Here is a 15,942-nt window from a genome sequence, read left to right on the forward strand (position 1 = left end):
ATCATAGAAAATGGAAACAAGACTTTTAATACTAAATGGAAAAATATTTTTGGTCTTTTTCGAAAAAAAATTTGGAAAGGAAGAAATATAATATACTATATATACTATATAGAAAATGCCTAGTTTTTGCAAAATGTTACTATACCAACTCTATGATATAACTATGCTTGTCCTTAAAGTATGAAGATATAAGAAAAAAAATTACGATAGAAACATGAGCAAAAATGGCGATACACCTGTATTCTATTCTTCATGATGAAAATACGTCACCCCCAAATAAGTTTGGGGTGTGGGTTTTTTGATATAGAACGAGAAATACATGGTTTATTATACTATGGATATCTACTATAAAATCTTTTTAGGTTTTTATATTTTTGAAAAAATGCATGAAAGCAAAAATGGAAAATTTTGGGATAATGTATATGTTTTACCTTCTACTCATAAACCAAATTCCACAAGAAAAAAAAAATAAAACAAGCAGATAAATTAAACATAAAATTAAACTTATACTACATCATACACGTGAAAAAGAAATATAAAAATAAATAGATCCAACTATACGGACACTAGAAATCCTAGTCATAATCCGTGCGTGACTCGTCTCGACATCTAGAAGATTTTTCTCCTTGCTGACGTCGAGGCCTGGCATGTCTATCACTACACGGGAGCACGCCTCTGATTCTCTGCAGTGTTCTAGTGACACTGTGCTGAAAACATCACTGCTCCTGCTCGAAGGTCCGCTGCTCCTCTCTAAGGTTATGTTGTTCCACTCTGATGTTCCGCTGTTTTGCTATGATATTACCCTGAGTTTCCCTGAGTTGGTGGAGATATGAGTGCAAAATCCTCTGTCCTCCATGGATGAAGTGAATTCTATCCATGGGCTAAGTGAACTGTCGAGTGGCATCTTCAGCGAAGTAATCCACCTTCTCAGTCGGGTGTGCTTGCTCAGCAGCTATAGCTTCAGGTGGAAGCCATGCCTTCTAGACGCAGTGGGCATAGATAGGACCTGTGGTAGCATCATTTACCTCCACTAGGGCGTCTAGTGCTTGGAACCCCCAGTGCTGCATGATCTTGGTGACTAGCACTGGTAGAGGGGCAGACGTCTTCTTCGGTTTGCAGAGTTGCTCGAAGATAAAGGAGACGATGCAAAAGCTATTCTTCTGCTCTTGAAGAATCCATAAAATATAAAGCATCGCCTTATCTATATCTGAAGGCTTGGCCGAGCCTAGCAACTTGTATGTTGTCCACTGAGATACTGCTAGTTGGTTCTTTCGTAGCGAACTCTGATAAGCGCAGTGAGACTTGGGGTTTTTAACCCCCTCAAGAAGCATCTTTATTATCATCACGTCAACGGTCTTTCCATCTGAGGATTGTTCCATTTGAACATAGGCTTCCAGAGAAATCCCAAGAACACCACTCACCACCTCCTTGGTGAGCTCCAGAGAGTGGCCATCCTTAACAACCATAATGTGGCCATCCTCCCCCCTAATCATGCAATTATAAAATAAAAGAGTAAGATAGGGAGAATATACCGCATCTTCCAACAAAACCAAGGGTTCCCATCCTCTTCTTCTGATCTCAGCCCTGAAGTGCACTTCAAACATATCAGAATAGAAGAGGTCTTGAAAATTTTGCTCCGGCACGATTTTGAGAACTCGAGCCACTTAGAGTAGGGATTTGAAAAATTGGGGTTTTGAGTTGGAATGGGGGTTGAATTTGGGGAAGGCTGTGAAAAAATTGAATGGTGGTGTGTTGGGGTAAGGTCGCGACCGCTAGTAGAGTAGGGGCGGGAGCGAGCTAAGTGGGGCGGCTAGGGTTGGGAAATTTTAGGATGGAAAAGAAAAGAAGGGGCGATCCGCGTGGGGTTAAGGGTTTGATGGCACGTGCCTCTTTTAAGAAATTAAAATTTTGGCCCAACCCCAAATGAAATCAAGAAATTCTGATATTGTCTTTAGTGTGTTGCCAACTTCCAGAGCCGATCCAAGCTTCGTTACTCGTCCGATCTTGACCGGTGAGGTACCAAAACGATCAGCCTCAAAAATGCAACGTAACAATATATGATACACTCACATCCAATAGTAGATAAGAAACATATAATAGAAAAAACTGTACAGGGACTGTAGGAAAATATGTACATATAATAGAAAGAAAATTTTAATTAATTTTTTTGGGTTTTGAATAAGTTGGCAGAATTTTTAAAAATGTGGGTCGTTTAAAGTCAGATCCCCAAGACTTGGAAGTTTTGAAAACTTGAGTTAATCCCAACCAGATGGCTGGATTACTCTCCTCAGTTGTGCTCGATGAGCAGGTGGCTCGCACATAAAAACCGTAAAAACTGAATTGTTATGAGGTTGAAGACCGGGGCAAATTGATGTTTGATAATTCAAGCACCAGCCTTCTCTCTTAGCTCGTTTCTTACGTGCATATGAACTCTTACCTAAACCAGGAATGATTTTTGGTATATGTGTCCATATCTTAAGCTGCAGTTATCTAGGAAGTGCTTGCACACGATTATTGAAACTGGTCCATCTAGTCTTGCTAGGTGGAGGGTTTTTGTTTACTACAGAAAACATTTTTGAAAAGTTTTTTAGAAACGAGAGAGATTATAAGGGAAAAAAATTTAAACGAGAGGGGAAAGATTTTTGAGAAAGGAAATTTTTGAAATTTTTGGAAATTTTTTAGTCTTTTAACATCAGATTCTCGAGACAAAATAGAGAGGTGGAGGCAAAAAGATAGAATTAAACAGAGAATAGTATCACTTTAGATTACTCTATTTGTTTAATTCTTGTTTGGAGACGCCTCGTTTTTTTTTTTGGGTTTGTTTTCTCATTCAAAAATATCTCTATCCATATAGAGGTTTTTCCAAGAAGATAAAATTATACGTTAACCCAGTATCATTTTGGTTATTTCGGACGTATAACTTTCATTTTTTATATCTTCTGGTTTTGAAAACTATGGAGAGATATTTTAAGAAACTTGTACTCAACAGCTGTGAGTCTAGATGTTACTACTTTAAAACAATTCATAACAGATATTCTTAGGCAACTTTCGTGTCGACTCTGTGGTGAACCCAATCTAGACAGACAGAGCTTCAGCTACGCGAGTTGGGGGATTTACTGCGCAAGACATGGAATGTCCTGGCCCGGGCGAATAGCTCGATGATATATGCGACTCTTAGTAAGCAAAGTTGATCTCAAACATCCCCTAGATTGCGTAGTTCTAGGGGCTAGTCTGTGCAAAATCCATTGCCCGTTTTGAAAAAAAATCACTTAACTATTGATGTATCTAGAATCTATCATTAATAGCACAAAGAAATCAAACATTTTTGAAAAATAAGTGTAAAATGAAGAAAAGAAAAATTGTATACTCGCTCTACAGGTTCACACTTACTCCAACGATGAGTAAAAAGTATTTTACAAAGAATATGCTAGATATACTATGGACTAAGGCTCCGGCACTTACAACCACACCATCCAAGTGGAGAGGTCCGGTTACCTTATTTATGTATCCCCTTAAATCAAAAGATGGAATGGAATGGGAAAGGAATACATCAGAATTGAGGATTCAATCCTCGTAGATGGGATCTTGGAGAAAGATTTTTTCAACATCAGTAAAACGTAACTCATGAAAATGCTTGAGGTGCTGACCATTGACTTTAATGGTATTATTGTCCTTATGGTTCTTTAAAGTAATAGTCCCATAAGGGGTGACTTCAGTTATATTAAAAGGACCAGTCCATCGAGTGTTTAGTTTTCCTAGAAACAAATGCAATCTAAAGTTCTAAAGCAAAACTTTTTGACCAACTTCGAAATGTTTTTGTAAAATATGATTGTCATGAATCCTTTTCATGTTGGTTTTATAATCTTTAGATCATAAGCATCATTTCGAATCTTTTCAAGCTCGTTTATTTGCAGTTTACGCTTTTCACCTGCCGCATTGAGATTATAATTAAGGGTTTTTATTACCCATAGGGAACAATGCTCTAGTTCAACTGGCAAATGATAAGGTTTTCCAAAGACAAGCCTATAGGGGGGACATCCCTATAGGTGTTTTAAAAGCGGTTATGTATGGCCATAGTGCATCGTTCAGACGAAGAGACCAGTCTTTCCTATTTGGATTAACTGTTTTCTTTAAGATACGTTTAATCTTTCGATTAGAGACTTCAACTTGACCACTTGTTTGAGGATGGTATGGAGTTGCAACCTTGTGGGTCACTCCATATTTTTTCATGATATGCTCAAAAACTCTATTGTAAAAATGTGATCCACCATCACTGATAATGGCTTTTAGGACACCAAACCTTGAAATAATGTTTTCTTTAATGAAACCGATGACTATTTTGTTATCATTGTTACAACATGGTATGGCCTCAATCTATTTAGATACATAGTCTACGACTACTAGGATGTAAATGAAACTATTAGAAGTTGGGAAGGGTCCCATGAAATCGATGCCCCAGACGTCGAAATCTCCACTATGAGAATATGATTTAAGGGCATCATGTTACGTGCAGAAATACGACCGAGATGTTGACAACGAGCACATGCCTTGCAATGAAGGAATGCATCACGCAAGAGTGTTAACCAGCAAAATCCACATTGTAAGACCTTAGTAGCAGTTTTATTGGACTAAAATGCCCTTCATAAGCTTGCTCGTGACAGAAGGAAAGAACGACAGATTGTTCCCATTTTGGAATGCAACGTCAGATGATCTGATCTGGGCAGTACTTGAAAAGATACGGGTCATCCCAATGGTAGTACTTTACTTGAGCTAGGAACTTCTTCCTTTGATTTCTATTCCACAATGGCGGAGTCTCTTAAGTCACCAGATAATTCCCAATATTTGCATACCAGGGTATAGAGAGGATCACATAGAGGTGCTCATCAGGAAAAGAATCTAAAATTGGCTCAGAATCATCGTCACTATCATCAGTTAACCTAGACAGGTGGTCAGCTACTACGTTTTCAACTACTTTTTTTATCTTTTATCTCCAAGGTGAATTCTTACAAGAGGAGAATCCATCGGATCAACCTCTGTTTAACATCCTTCTTCGCGAGAAGGTACCTAAGTGTTGAATGATCAGTGTAGATTATGGTTTTTGAACCTATTAAATATGGATGAAATTTGTCTAAAGCATAGACAATGGCTAAGAATTCCTTTTCAGTGATCGTATAATTTCGTTGAGCCTCATTTAGAGTTTACTTGCATAGTAAACAACTGTAGGTCCTTTATCATGTTTTTGACCTAGAACAGCGCCAACAACGTAGTCGTTGGCATCACACATGAGCTCAAACGGTTTCGACCAATCAAGAGGTTGGATTATAGGTGTAGTTATTAAGGCGACTTTCAACTTTTCGAAAGCCTGCATGCATTCCGAGTTAAACTCAAAGGGTGCATCCTTTATAAGAAGATTAGTTAAAGGTTTAGCAATTTTTGAGAAATCTTGGATGAATCTTCTATAAAGTCCAGCATGGCCTAGAAAGACTCGTATGTCACGGATGTTCCGTGGAATAGGTAGAGTAGAAATTTTGTCTATTTTAGCTTTATCTACTTCTATACCATTTTTAGACACAATGTGACCTAACACTATTCCCTTTTGTACCATGAAGTGACACTTCTCCCAATTAAGGACTAGATTCTTTTCCTGACAACTCGCCAATACTTTGGATAGGTTGGATGAGCAATCATCAAAAGAATCTCCATAGAGGAAAAAATCATCCATAAACACTTCCATAAATCTCTCCACCATATCACTGAAAATGTGTAGCATGCAGCGTTGAAATGTGGCAAGTGCATTGCAGAGATCGAATGGCATACGTGCATAGGCATATGTTTCAAAAGGGCAAGTGAAGGTAGTCTTTTCTTAATCTGATTCATTAATTAAAATCTGAAAGTACCTGAATACCCATCCAAGAAATAGTAATAAGCATGCCCTGATAAACGTTCAAGCATCTGATCTCAAATGGTAGGGGAAAATGATCTTTCCTGGTGACGACATTCAGCTTCCGATAATCAATACAAATCCTCCACATGATAGGAACACGTGTTAGTATTAACTATCCTTTATCGTTACGGGCCATGCATAGTAATCCCATATTTCTTTGGCACCACATGAATATGGCTAACCCATTCACTGTCAGATATGGAAATGATTCCAGCATCCAGTAGTCTCAGGATCTTTGCCCTTACTATCTCTTTCATAGTTGGATTTAACCGACGTTGTGGTTCTCTAGAGGTCTTTGCATTCTCTTCTAGGTGAATCCAGTGGGTGCAAATCTTTAGATCAATTCCGTTTATATCATCAAGATCGAGATCAACCAATGACAGAATGATATTTTTGAATCACTCTAATCAAGCACTCCTCTTCCTCTTTTGACAACTGGGATGAAATGATGATAGGATGTGTACCATCTGTATCAAGATTGATATATTTTAGGCTAGGAGGGAGAGGCTTAAAAGCATGAGTAGGTGTTGTGGATAACAATGTCTCTACAGGATCCTATTTTTCTATTGAAAATACCTGGGCTGGTGATGTCTCTTTCTTTTCAAGTAACTCATCATCTGAAGTGCATAAGGGAACTGATTCCAAAGCTACCGAGGTATCTTCTTTATACTGATCCATGTCGAACTCTGAATCTCTAAAGGATAAGAATTGATATACCTCATTTTCTGGGAAAGTCCGGTCACAGTACTCTTGCACTACACTGTCTATCATACTAACTTCGTCATCCAACTCTTTTTCCATCTCCTATTATATCATCTTGAAAACATTGACTTCTACTGAGAGGTTTCCGAAATATATGGTCATAGATCCATTAAGTAGTTTATGAGGGTGTTGGCAGTTGCCAAGAATAGATGTCCTAGAATGATGGGTATGGCATCATGAGCAATTACGGTGTCGAGGATGACAAAATCAACAGGGTAGTAAAAATCCTTAACCTTGACAAGCACATTTTCGACCACTCCTTTTGGGTATTTGAAGGATCAGTCGGCTAATTGCAATGTCATGGTGGTAGGTGTAAGCTCGTGGAAACCGAGTTGTTTAAAAAGGTAATATGGAAGGAGGTTAACACTTGTTCCAAAATCGAGCAAGGCAGTTGCAGTATACTTGTCTCCTATATTGCAAGGGATGGTAGGACTATCAGGATCTTTGTATTTTATGATTCCGTTGGTCTCTGTGAGAGATGGAAATTGTTCTGTAAGGAAGGCATCTTTTGGAATGTTAGTTTTTCTTTTGTTGGTGCACATATCCTTAAGAAATTTGGCATGCTTGGGTAAATGTTTGATGGCATCGAGAAATAGCAGATTTATGGTTAGGCTTTTGAATGTTTCTCTGATTTCATCAAAATTTTCATCCTCTTTGGGTGTCATTAGGCAAGCTGAAAAAGGTGCCTTTGGTTTGAATTGTCTAATTGGGTTAGGTGGAGGAATTGATGGTGTAGGGACTGGAACATTGCTAGGGATTTGTGGAGGTGTTTGGTTTGCAATTTTTGGTTCTTGTACTGGAATGGTTACCTGTACAGGTGTAGGGTCTTCTGGTAAGACTACATTGTTGTCAACAGTTTTGCCAGATCGCAACGTTGTGACTGCCTTAATCTCTTGGGTTGGAAGGTTATGAACCTTTTAGCCTGGAAATGAACTTTTCTGGTTTCGCTCTTGGGCTAACAAGTTCAAAGATTGTTGCATGGATGCTAGGATTTAGGTTTGTTGTTGTATGACAGATAACATTATTTCGGTGGGCTTATCTGTTTGGACAATAGTTAATGGTGTAACGGGAACTAGGTCTCTTTGGTTGTTGATAGGCAGGTTTTGATAGTTATGGTTAAACTTGGATGTAACCAATGCTCTATTTTGATTGGTATAGGTACTTTGTCCTTGTCTGAAGGTATTTGTTGGTTTGTTGAAACCTGGTGGTGTTTGGTTTTGTGGAATATTAGTCTATGCAAAGTTTGGATGTTGTCTCCATGGTGCATTGGGTACATTGAATGCACATACTTCTTTTGGCTGAAGTGATGATAGGTTTGTGATCAAGGGACATGTGGCATCTATATGATTTAAGCTTAGATAGAAATTGCATGGTAAAATATTTACGTTCATGACAGGATAAGGGGTTTGGTCTTTTTGTTTGGTTGTGAGGGCATCTATCTTTTTTGTGAGGGTTTCTATTAAGGTTTTGATTTCTGAATCTGATTTCACCTCAAAAATACCACTACCCTTAGTTGTACTGGGTTGGGCTATTCTGGAATTGTTTATGTCACCCTAATGGGTACTCTTTTCATCTTGGTTTTCAAGAAAGGTTAAGGCTTCGGTTACACCTCTATCCAAAAAATTATCATTACTCATGATGTCGAGGGTTACTTTGTGTTCTGGGAGAAAGCCTTTGAAAAAACATTGGACAAGAGTTGATTTTTCTAGTTTATGGTAAGGACATGAATGGAGTAGATTAGAGAATCTATCCCATGTTTCAGAAAATGTCTCACTTGGACTCTGTTTGAAGAACTGTATCTTGCTTCTTATCTATTCTGTTTTCTTCGGCAGAAAGTACTTCGTCATGAAGGGGAACACAATCTTTTCCCATATATCGAAAGAGTCGGCCTTCTGTGAGAGAATCCAAGCGTGAATCTTGCCAGCTAGAGTGAAAGGAAACACTCGTAGCTTAACTTGATCGTTGGTGACGCCCGAATGATGAAATGTATTACATACTTCATGTATCTGGCGTAGATGCTCATACGGTAACTCGTGTTCTAACCTGTGGAAGATGGGTAGAAGATTGAACACGTTCGGTGGAATCCTAAAATCGCTCGTGAGCGGTGTAAGTCGTATACAAGATGGAGGTTCATCTTGCAACGGTGTGTAGAAGTTGGAGAGAGGCTCTCCAACTTCTACACACCGTTGCAAGAGGCTCTTCAACTTGCACTACTTCGTCATCCATCTTAAAAGATGGAGGACTAGAACCAGGAGATTGTCTAAGGCGACAAACTCTCCTACATGAGTAAGTTTTATTCTTTCTAATACTAGAAGTGTCTGAATGCAGTATCATACACTTTTAGCAAGACCCCAAAACTATCCTAACATGTGCAAACAGTGCAATGTATGCTCAAGAAATCGAAATTTGTTTTTGCAAGTATGGAGTTTTGAAAACTTTGCTTTTGGTCTATATTTTATTATGCCCTATCCAGAGGAACAGTTCGGTGCGTAACTAGGATGGCTCTACTATACGTCTCAGAAGAGTAGGCAGTCACTTCACCAAGTGGTGTGCTACCAAGAATCTCACTCACGATAAATCTGGGGGAGGGAGGTGAGGAAGGTAGTTGGTCCACCGAAATCTGGTAACTGATTACTCTAAATCCTCGTGGCTATATTTTTGTCCTTTTCTGGAGGAGCGTGACTACTTGGGCTCTACTGGATTGATTTTAATTAATTTTTTTGGTCTAGGGCTTTCAAGAATCAAGCAACGTCCAATTTACCTACATTGGGTAATGACTTCCCAATGGTTATTATGGCTCGAATTCAGCCTTATGCGCGAATGTAAATTGCAGTGCAGAAAGTAAATTTCAAACAATCACGTAAGCATGCTTGAACACACAAGTATCCTCTTACTTGGGCTTCGAGGAAGTTTAGAAATTACCTCTCAAGCCGTGCTTACATGTTGCTTGAGGAGAAGACGACGTCGGTTGGCGCTTGATCTGAGAATCAGGCCCAACCTTTTGAGTTTTACCATATTTTAAGTTACAAATAAAGGCTCACTTAAAAAGCCCACAAGTTGGGTTTTTGACAATTTATACAACTTTGCCTTCAAGGGCTCAAACTTAAACTAAACTAAGATTATACTAATCTAATTAACTAGTTTTAGATTAATCACCTAGATTAACTATAGTCAAATGGACTTAGAGTGTTGATTACCAAGTTGATTCAAAGTGTGTGAGCTATGATCCACAACTTACCTCACACACTTGAACTTCCCAAGGCAATTAAAACTCTAATCCCTTGGTAAGTATTAAACTTGAACCAAGTTTAACTCAAGTTCATCATAAGAAATTAATTAAAAACCAAGTTTTTTTTTTTTTTTTTTTTTTCTTTTTCTCACTAACTATTACAAACAAGTTCCACTGTTTTCTCCTACTCTATTATAAAATCCAGGCTCGGAGTACAACTGTTGTCACAAATGAACTGGACCTCGAAAAAATCTCACGCACTTCTGTGGAGGTGAACCCGTGGTCGCGCTCGCGCCGCCAGCGTGGTCGTCGGCCGATGCCGGTGGACGACGGTCGTCTTTCGTCTGTTGGATCAGCTCCTCTCCACCTTTGTTGTCCCGAAACCTGATTTCCAAAAAAGTATCTCAATACAGAGAAACAATAAAAATAAAATGACAAATTTTTTAAAAAAATAGAAATGGAGAGGTGAGAATGATGCTCCCTTCTTAGATTCTTAACTAATTACTCTCACTCCTTTAATCCATGACGGCGGCGCCAATTGAATCTTTAGTATTAGTGAAAGTATACTTCAAAAGAGGTTAGAAGTTAAGGTCCATCCTAAATTGTTTAGAGTTTGAGTAAGGGAGATAGAAGAAGAAAGATATACTTTTGAATCTTAGAATGGTTCTAAGATAATGAACTTGAATGCTTTGATTTTTGATTTAAAATGACTTGAAAACATGAAAGGAAGATTGATTAAAACATTGAAATGAAACAAGCAAACAAGATGAAAATTGAAACAAAGAACAATAACAAGTTTGATTGAAATAAAGGAAATGAAATAACAAGTTTATTGAAATAAAGGAAATTAAATAACAAGAAATTGAAAATATGAATTGAAAAACAATACAAGAAAATAAACAAACCAAATGGTTTGGATCCTAAGACAATAGATGAGTTCTCTCTCCTTTGTTTTTTGTTTATATACCCCTACTTTTGTCATTTACAGATTTACCCTCATCCATTCTAAACAAGACACCTCACCCCTTTCACTTTTGCTTTATGGGTGCCTTCTTGACCAAGATAGGTTTATGGATAAGTCTTCATAATTTGAAATAAGGCCCTCCAACTTTGGTCTTCTGATTTGAGTCCTTTCACTGTTGACTTTGACAATTGACTTTGACTTTTTCAGCACTTTTCCATAGCAGCTGCTGGTCTTCATAATAAGCGTGATTAAGACTTATTTTGGTGTTAAGACATAGCTTTTATGATAAGTGGTTTGAAATACTCTTTAACCTGAAAAAGGCAGTCAAAGCTATGAATTGTTTTTTTATTAATCGTAAGAGGGACTGTAATGCATCAATATATGGGCAATAAAACGGACATTTGGGACCTGATCAGGTCCCATGAAAGTAAAGTCCCACGAGGGAGCTTTATACTTCTTGATTTTCATTGATGGTACTTAAAGGAAGATATTGACATATGGTTTGAAGACCAAGGATGAGGTTCTCAGTGTGTTCAAGACTTTCCATAGTTTGGTAGAAAGAGAGACCAGAAAGCCTTTAATTAAAGTGTATTCGTTCAGATAATGGGGGAGAGTACATTGAGCCGTTTGAGGAGTATTGCAAGAGTCAAGGGATTCGTCATAAGTAGACAGTGCCCAAGACACCACAACACAATGGTATAGTCAAGGGGATGAATCGTACCATTGTAGAGAAGATGAGATGCATGTTGTCCCACTCCAAGTCACCAAAGAGTTATTGAAGCAATGCGCATAGCCGTACATGTGATCAATCTATCGCCTTCGAAGCCTCTGGATAATCAGGCAGAGATTGGTGATTATGGTCAGGCAGAAATTTCTCATAGAGTATGGTCAGGCAGAGATGTTGATTATGGATACTTTAGGGTATTTAGGTGTAGAGTATTTGTTTATATTCCCGAGGATGAGAGGTCCAAACTTGATGACAAAGCCAAACAATGTATTTTTCTTAATTATGGAGATGAGAAATTTGGTTACAAACTTTATGATCCGATTAACAATAAAATAATTTGACATCGAGATGTTGTGTTCTTGGAAGACCAAACAATATAGGACTTTGAGAATGGTGAGAAACTAAAAGCTTTTGTAGATGACCTTGTTGATTTAGAACAGAAAAATCTGGTAGTGGAACAAGTGATAGATGGCATTGAGAATGCAGATAATCATAGGTTTTAGGCTCATGATGATGACCTTATAGTTCATGATGAGATTAAACTTATTGATCGAGATAGAAGATGCAGATGATATGCATGAACCACCACCTGAGCAAGAAAAAGTGCATCCTCCTGAGCAACCAGATGATGAGTTGAGAAGATCTAAGAGAAAAAGACAAACTTTAACCAGTTACCCTCCACATACGTATGTATTGTTATCCGATAGTGGAGAATCTATGTACTATCAAGAGGCTCTTGAAGGTACAGATGGAGAGAAATGGTTGAAGGCCATGTAAGATGAGATGGGTTCTTTGCATAAGAATCACACCTATGACTTAATTGAGAAACCGAAAGGAAGAAAAGTTTTCAAGAGCAAGTGTGTTTTCAAAGTCAAACATGAAGAGAGTAATCCACTTCCAAGGCACAAAGCTCGCCTTGTTGTGAAGGGATTTGGTCAGAGAAAATGTATTGACTTTGACAAAATTTTCTCTCCAGTGGTTAGGAAGACTTCTATAATGGTGGTATTGGGTTTGGCTGTAAGTATGAACCTAAAGATTGAGCAACTAGATGTCAAGACAACTTTTCTTCATGATAATCTTGAGGAAGATATCTACATGGACCAGCCATAGGGTTTTGAGGTCAAAAGTAAGGAGCATTTAGTATGCAAACTGAGAAAGAGTTTGTATGGTTTGAAACAGGCACCGAGACAATGGTACATGAAGTTTAAGTCTTTTATGGTGAAACATGGCTACAAAAAGTCTACTTTCGATCATTGTGTGTTTGTTCAAAAGTTTTCAGATGGGGATTTCATAGTGTTATTGTTATATGTGGATGATATGTTAATAGTTGGCCAAAACTTCAACAAGATATCCAAGTTGAAGAAATGCTTGAGTAAGTTATTTGAGATGAAGGATTTGGGTCAAGCAAAGCAGATACTTGGTATGCGGATCACTTGTGATAGAAAGAGTGAGAAATTGTGGTTTTCTCAAGAAAGCTCTATTGAGAAGGTGTTAGAGAGATTCAACATGGATCAAGCGAAATCGGTGAGTTGTTCGCTTGGTGGCCAATATCTACAAGACCAAACACTACCAAAAGAACGACTTTACCCGACTGACTATAGCTGTCGTGAAAGGTATTACCCGACAGACCAAAACTGTCGCAAAACCGTCGAAAAATGCTCGGTCGGCATAGGCTTCCGACGGTTTTTATTGGTCAAAACAGGCTGTCGGGGTTAAGGATCTTTGCCAACGGACATTCCTACTGTTAATAACCGTCGGATATGCCGGCTGTCAAAAACCGTCGGATAGTTGCTGCTGTAAAAAACCGTCGGATATTCCTGCTGCTAAAAACCGTCGGATATTCCTGCTGCTAAAAACTGTCGGATATTCCTGCTGTTAAAAACCGTTGGATAGTTCTGTTGTTATGAACCGTCGGTTAGACCAGCTGTCACCAGCCATCGGATATGCCAGCTGCTAGCCGTCAGGTAGTTTGCTACTAGACAGTTTTTATCCGTCGGGTATTAGTTCTTTATTTTAAAAAAATATATTTTTTATAATAATTGTTTCAGATATCCCAACATTACATTCTTGCAAGTTCCCACTCAAATGCTACAAACGCCAATGTATTCATAAAGAAACAATGTGTTCATAAAAAACAACAACAATAAGACATGTTATTCACTAAGTATACATATTACTTCCTTCAGAAACCAAAAATCAGCACCACGTACACCATCTGTCTAGCAACAAGTCCTAGTAATCTCTAGTACCATTACTTACAACAAACATATTCAAAAAACCAAAATAGATGAAGTTTGCATATCCCACACAATAGATTACTCATACTGCAACCTTGATTCAACCCTTCAACAAAATCACTAAGGTCCAAAGCGTCTCACCAAGTTGGTAATCCATTTGCCAAGATCTTGAAGTGAGTTTTGCTGACCAAAAAAAAAAAAGAAGAAGATCATGAAGTACTCTCTTAGGAACTAGAAATAATTCTAGCTGTTCTATTCTAGCTATAAGTACCTAAAAATACCCAAACAAAAGGGTGAAAAGAGCAGAATGAGCACATCTTAAGAAAAGAAGAGAACAAAAAAAAACACATTAGTCTTGAGCATTTAGAGATCACAGAGCAGAAGGTATTACGTATAGCATAAGTTGTTTGTAAGCATCTGCATGGTATCCGAGTTGAAATTATTCTCATCCCACAGAACATGATAGTGAGTAGGTCGGCTGGTACCCTGTGGACGTTATGGAACCATGGTTAAAAACAGACATCCAAAAATAAAACTTGCATGACTTGCACGGCAATTACCTGGATACCAAAGATGATCGCAATTAAAAAATCAAACTCAAGGATGACATATCATTGAATCAACTATAGTGCCTGATAAGAAAAGTCATGTTTCAAACAACAATTCTCATATGACAAGAAATCACTTGATAACCGATTGGACAAGAGCGGGTACCGTGAAGAATATTTCCACTCACGTGCGTCATATTTTTATTATCATGATCGCCAGGAAAAAGACGTGTATGGTGTCTTTTCTGCACAACTACAAACGCGTATAGGAGGAAGATACCCTCTTGCAGAGAAGCACAAGCCCGGATAAGAAACGATGATTCATATTAGAAACTAATTTTAATAGAACAATCTTTAGATAATTAAATGAAGATTCAAGACCTTTATTAATCGCGGCCCAACTCATTGAGTAGGACCTGGCTGAACTGTCCTTCACTAACACCATCTCTGCAAATTTGAAAAAAAATATATTATTGTACGAATATATTCGTCTTCCAACGCATAATAAGAAACGTTGCTCCTAAATAAGGGTCATCACCTATAAAATATAATTCGTTGTGGTTTGTACCCAGTTGACTTCCTGAACGAAATCAGCAGCTCTCTGTACAACAAAGTTACAAGAGAATAAGAAAATACTCGAGGAACAAAACTTTGGCTCCACTTTGCAACTAATCCAACTCTGCCAGTTTAACACCATGCCACAGATAAATAAGCCAGTGCTACATCCCCAACAATAAGAATCAGTAACTACAGTAACTTGGGTGTCATCTGGAATAAAGCAAAACACATGGTTTTGATATGAAACCTATTTCCAAGTTTGCGAGCAATTTTATAAACTACTTCACATTGTAGCTATTCATATGTGATACATGGGTAAGCTAAAATGTTGAACAAAAAGGCTGTTTTATTCTACTTAAGCACTTCAGTAGAAAAATAACTATTCACTCACCGGATCATCCCTGCATGAAAGGTACCCTTCTGAGGATCTTCAACCAATGAGTAAATATCTTGGATCAACTCCTGGTGATGGTGTTGTGCTGAGACCAGACCTCTGTATTTTGATATCTTTGGCCAGTCCATGGAAGCAACCGCCTGCCAATAGATACATTTTAAATATGGAAGGACTTAGGTAACACATCAGCAAGTAGAGGAAGAAAAGAGTGACTTACAGCTGCAATAGAAGGGCTGGAATCTTCCCCAGGACTGGGGTGTGTAACATCGGCACCAAAAATAATCGTTAGTTTTTCTGAGACAATTGGCATTCTCCTGGAGAGCGCATCCACCAGAACTGTGTTCCTTCCACCAGCCTACACCAAATTGCAAACCATGAGACTAACACACCACCACACAATAGTCTAGTGTAAATACACTAGCTGAAATGAATAGATCAACCTTCACATTAATCTTAAGAGCCACATTTTCAAGATACTGCTTGTTACATTTCATCGCCTGCTTAGGCTGACAACACTGGGAGATTATACCCAACTCGCCTCTCATAAAATTCTTTTAATTTTACCTCGTAAGAAGAGAG

The 15,942-nt window shown here is 38.2% G+C and overlaps 1 protein-coding gene across 1 annotated transcript; it reads right to left on the reverse strand.

Annotated features, from left to right (window-relative positions):
* Positions 1-14,797: 14,797 nt before the first annotated feature.
* On the reverse strand, positions 14,798-15,894 carry LOC147523783 (protein argonaute 5-like). The gene is made up of 5 exons (XM_086572369.1): positions 15,804-15,894; positions 15,581-15,718; positions 15,361-15,503; positions 14,950-15,012; positions 14,798-14,858 (listed from the first exon to the last, which is right to left on the reverse strand). Exons 1-5 carry the CDS (start codon positions 15,855-15,857, stop codon positions 14,798-14,800), a joined length of 459 nt encoding a protein of 152 aa, XP_086428495.1. The 5' UTR covers positions 15,858-15,894.
* Between the last annotated feature and the right edge of the window lie 48 nt (positions 15,895-15,942).

This window comes from Coptis chinensis, chromosome 1, assembly GCF_015680905.1.
Source record: "Coptis chinensis isolate HL-2020 chromosome 1, ASM1568090v1, whole genome shotgun sequence".
Classification (NCBI taxonomy): Eukaryota; Viridiplantae; Streptophyta; class Magnoliopsida; order Ranunculales; family Ranunculaceae; genus Coptis; species Coptis chinensis.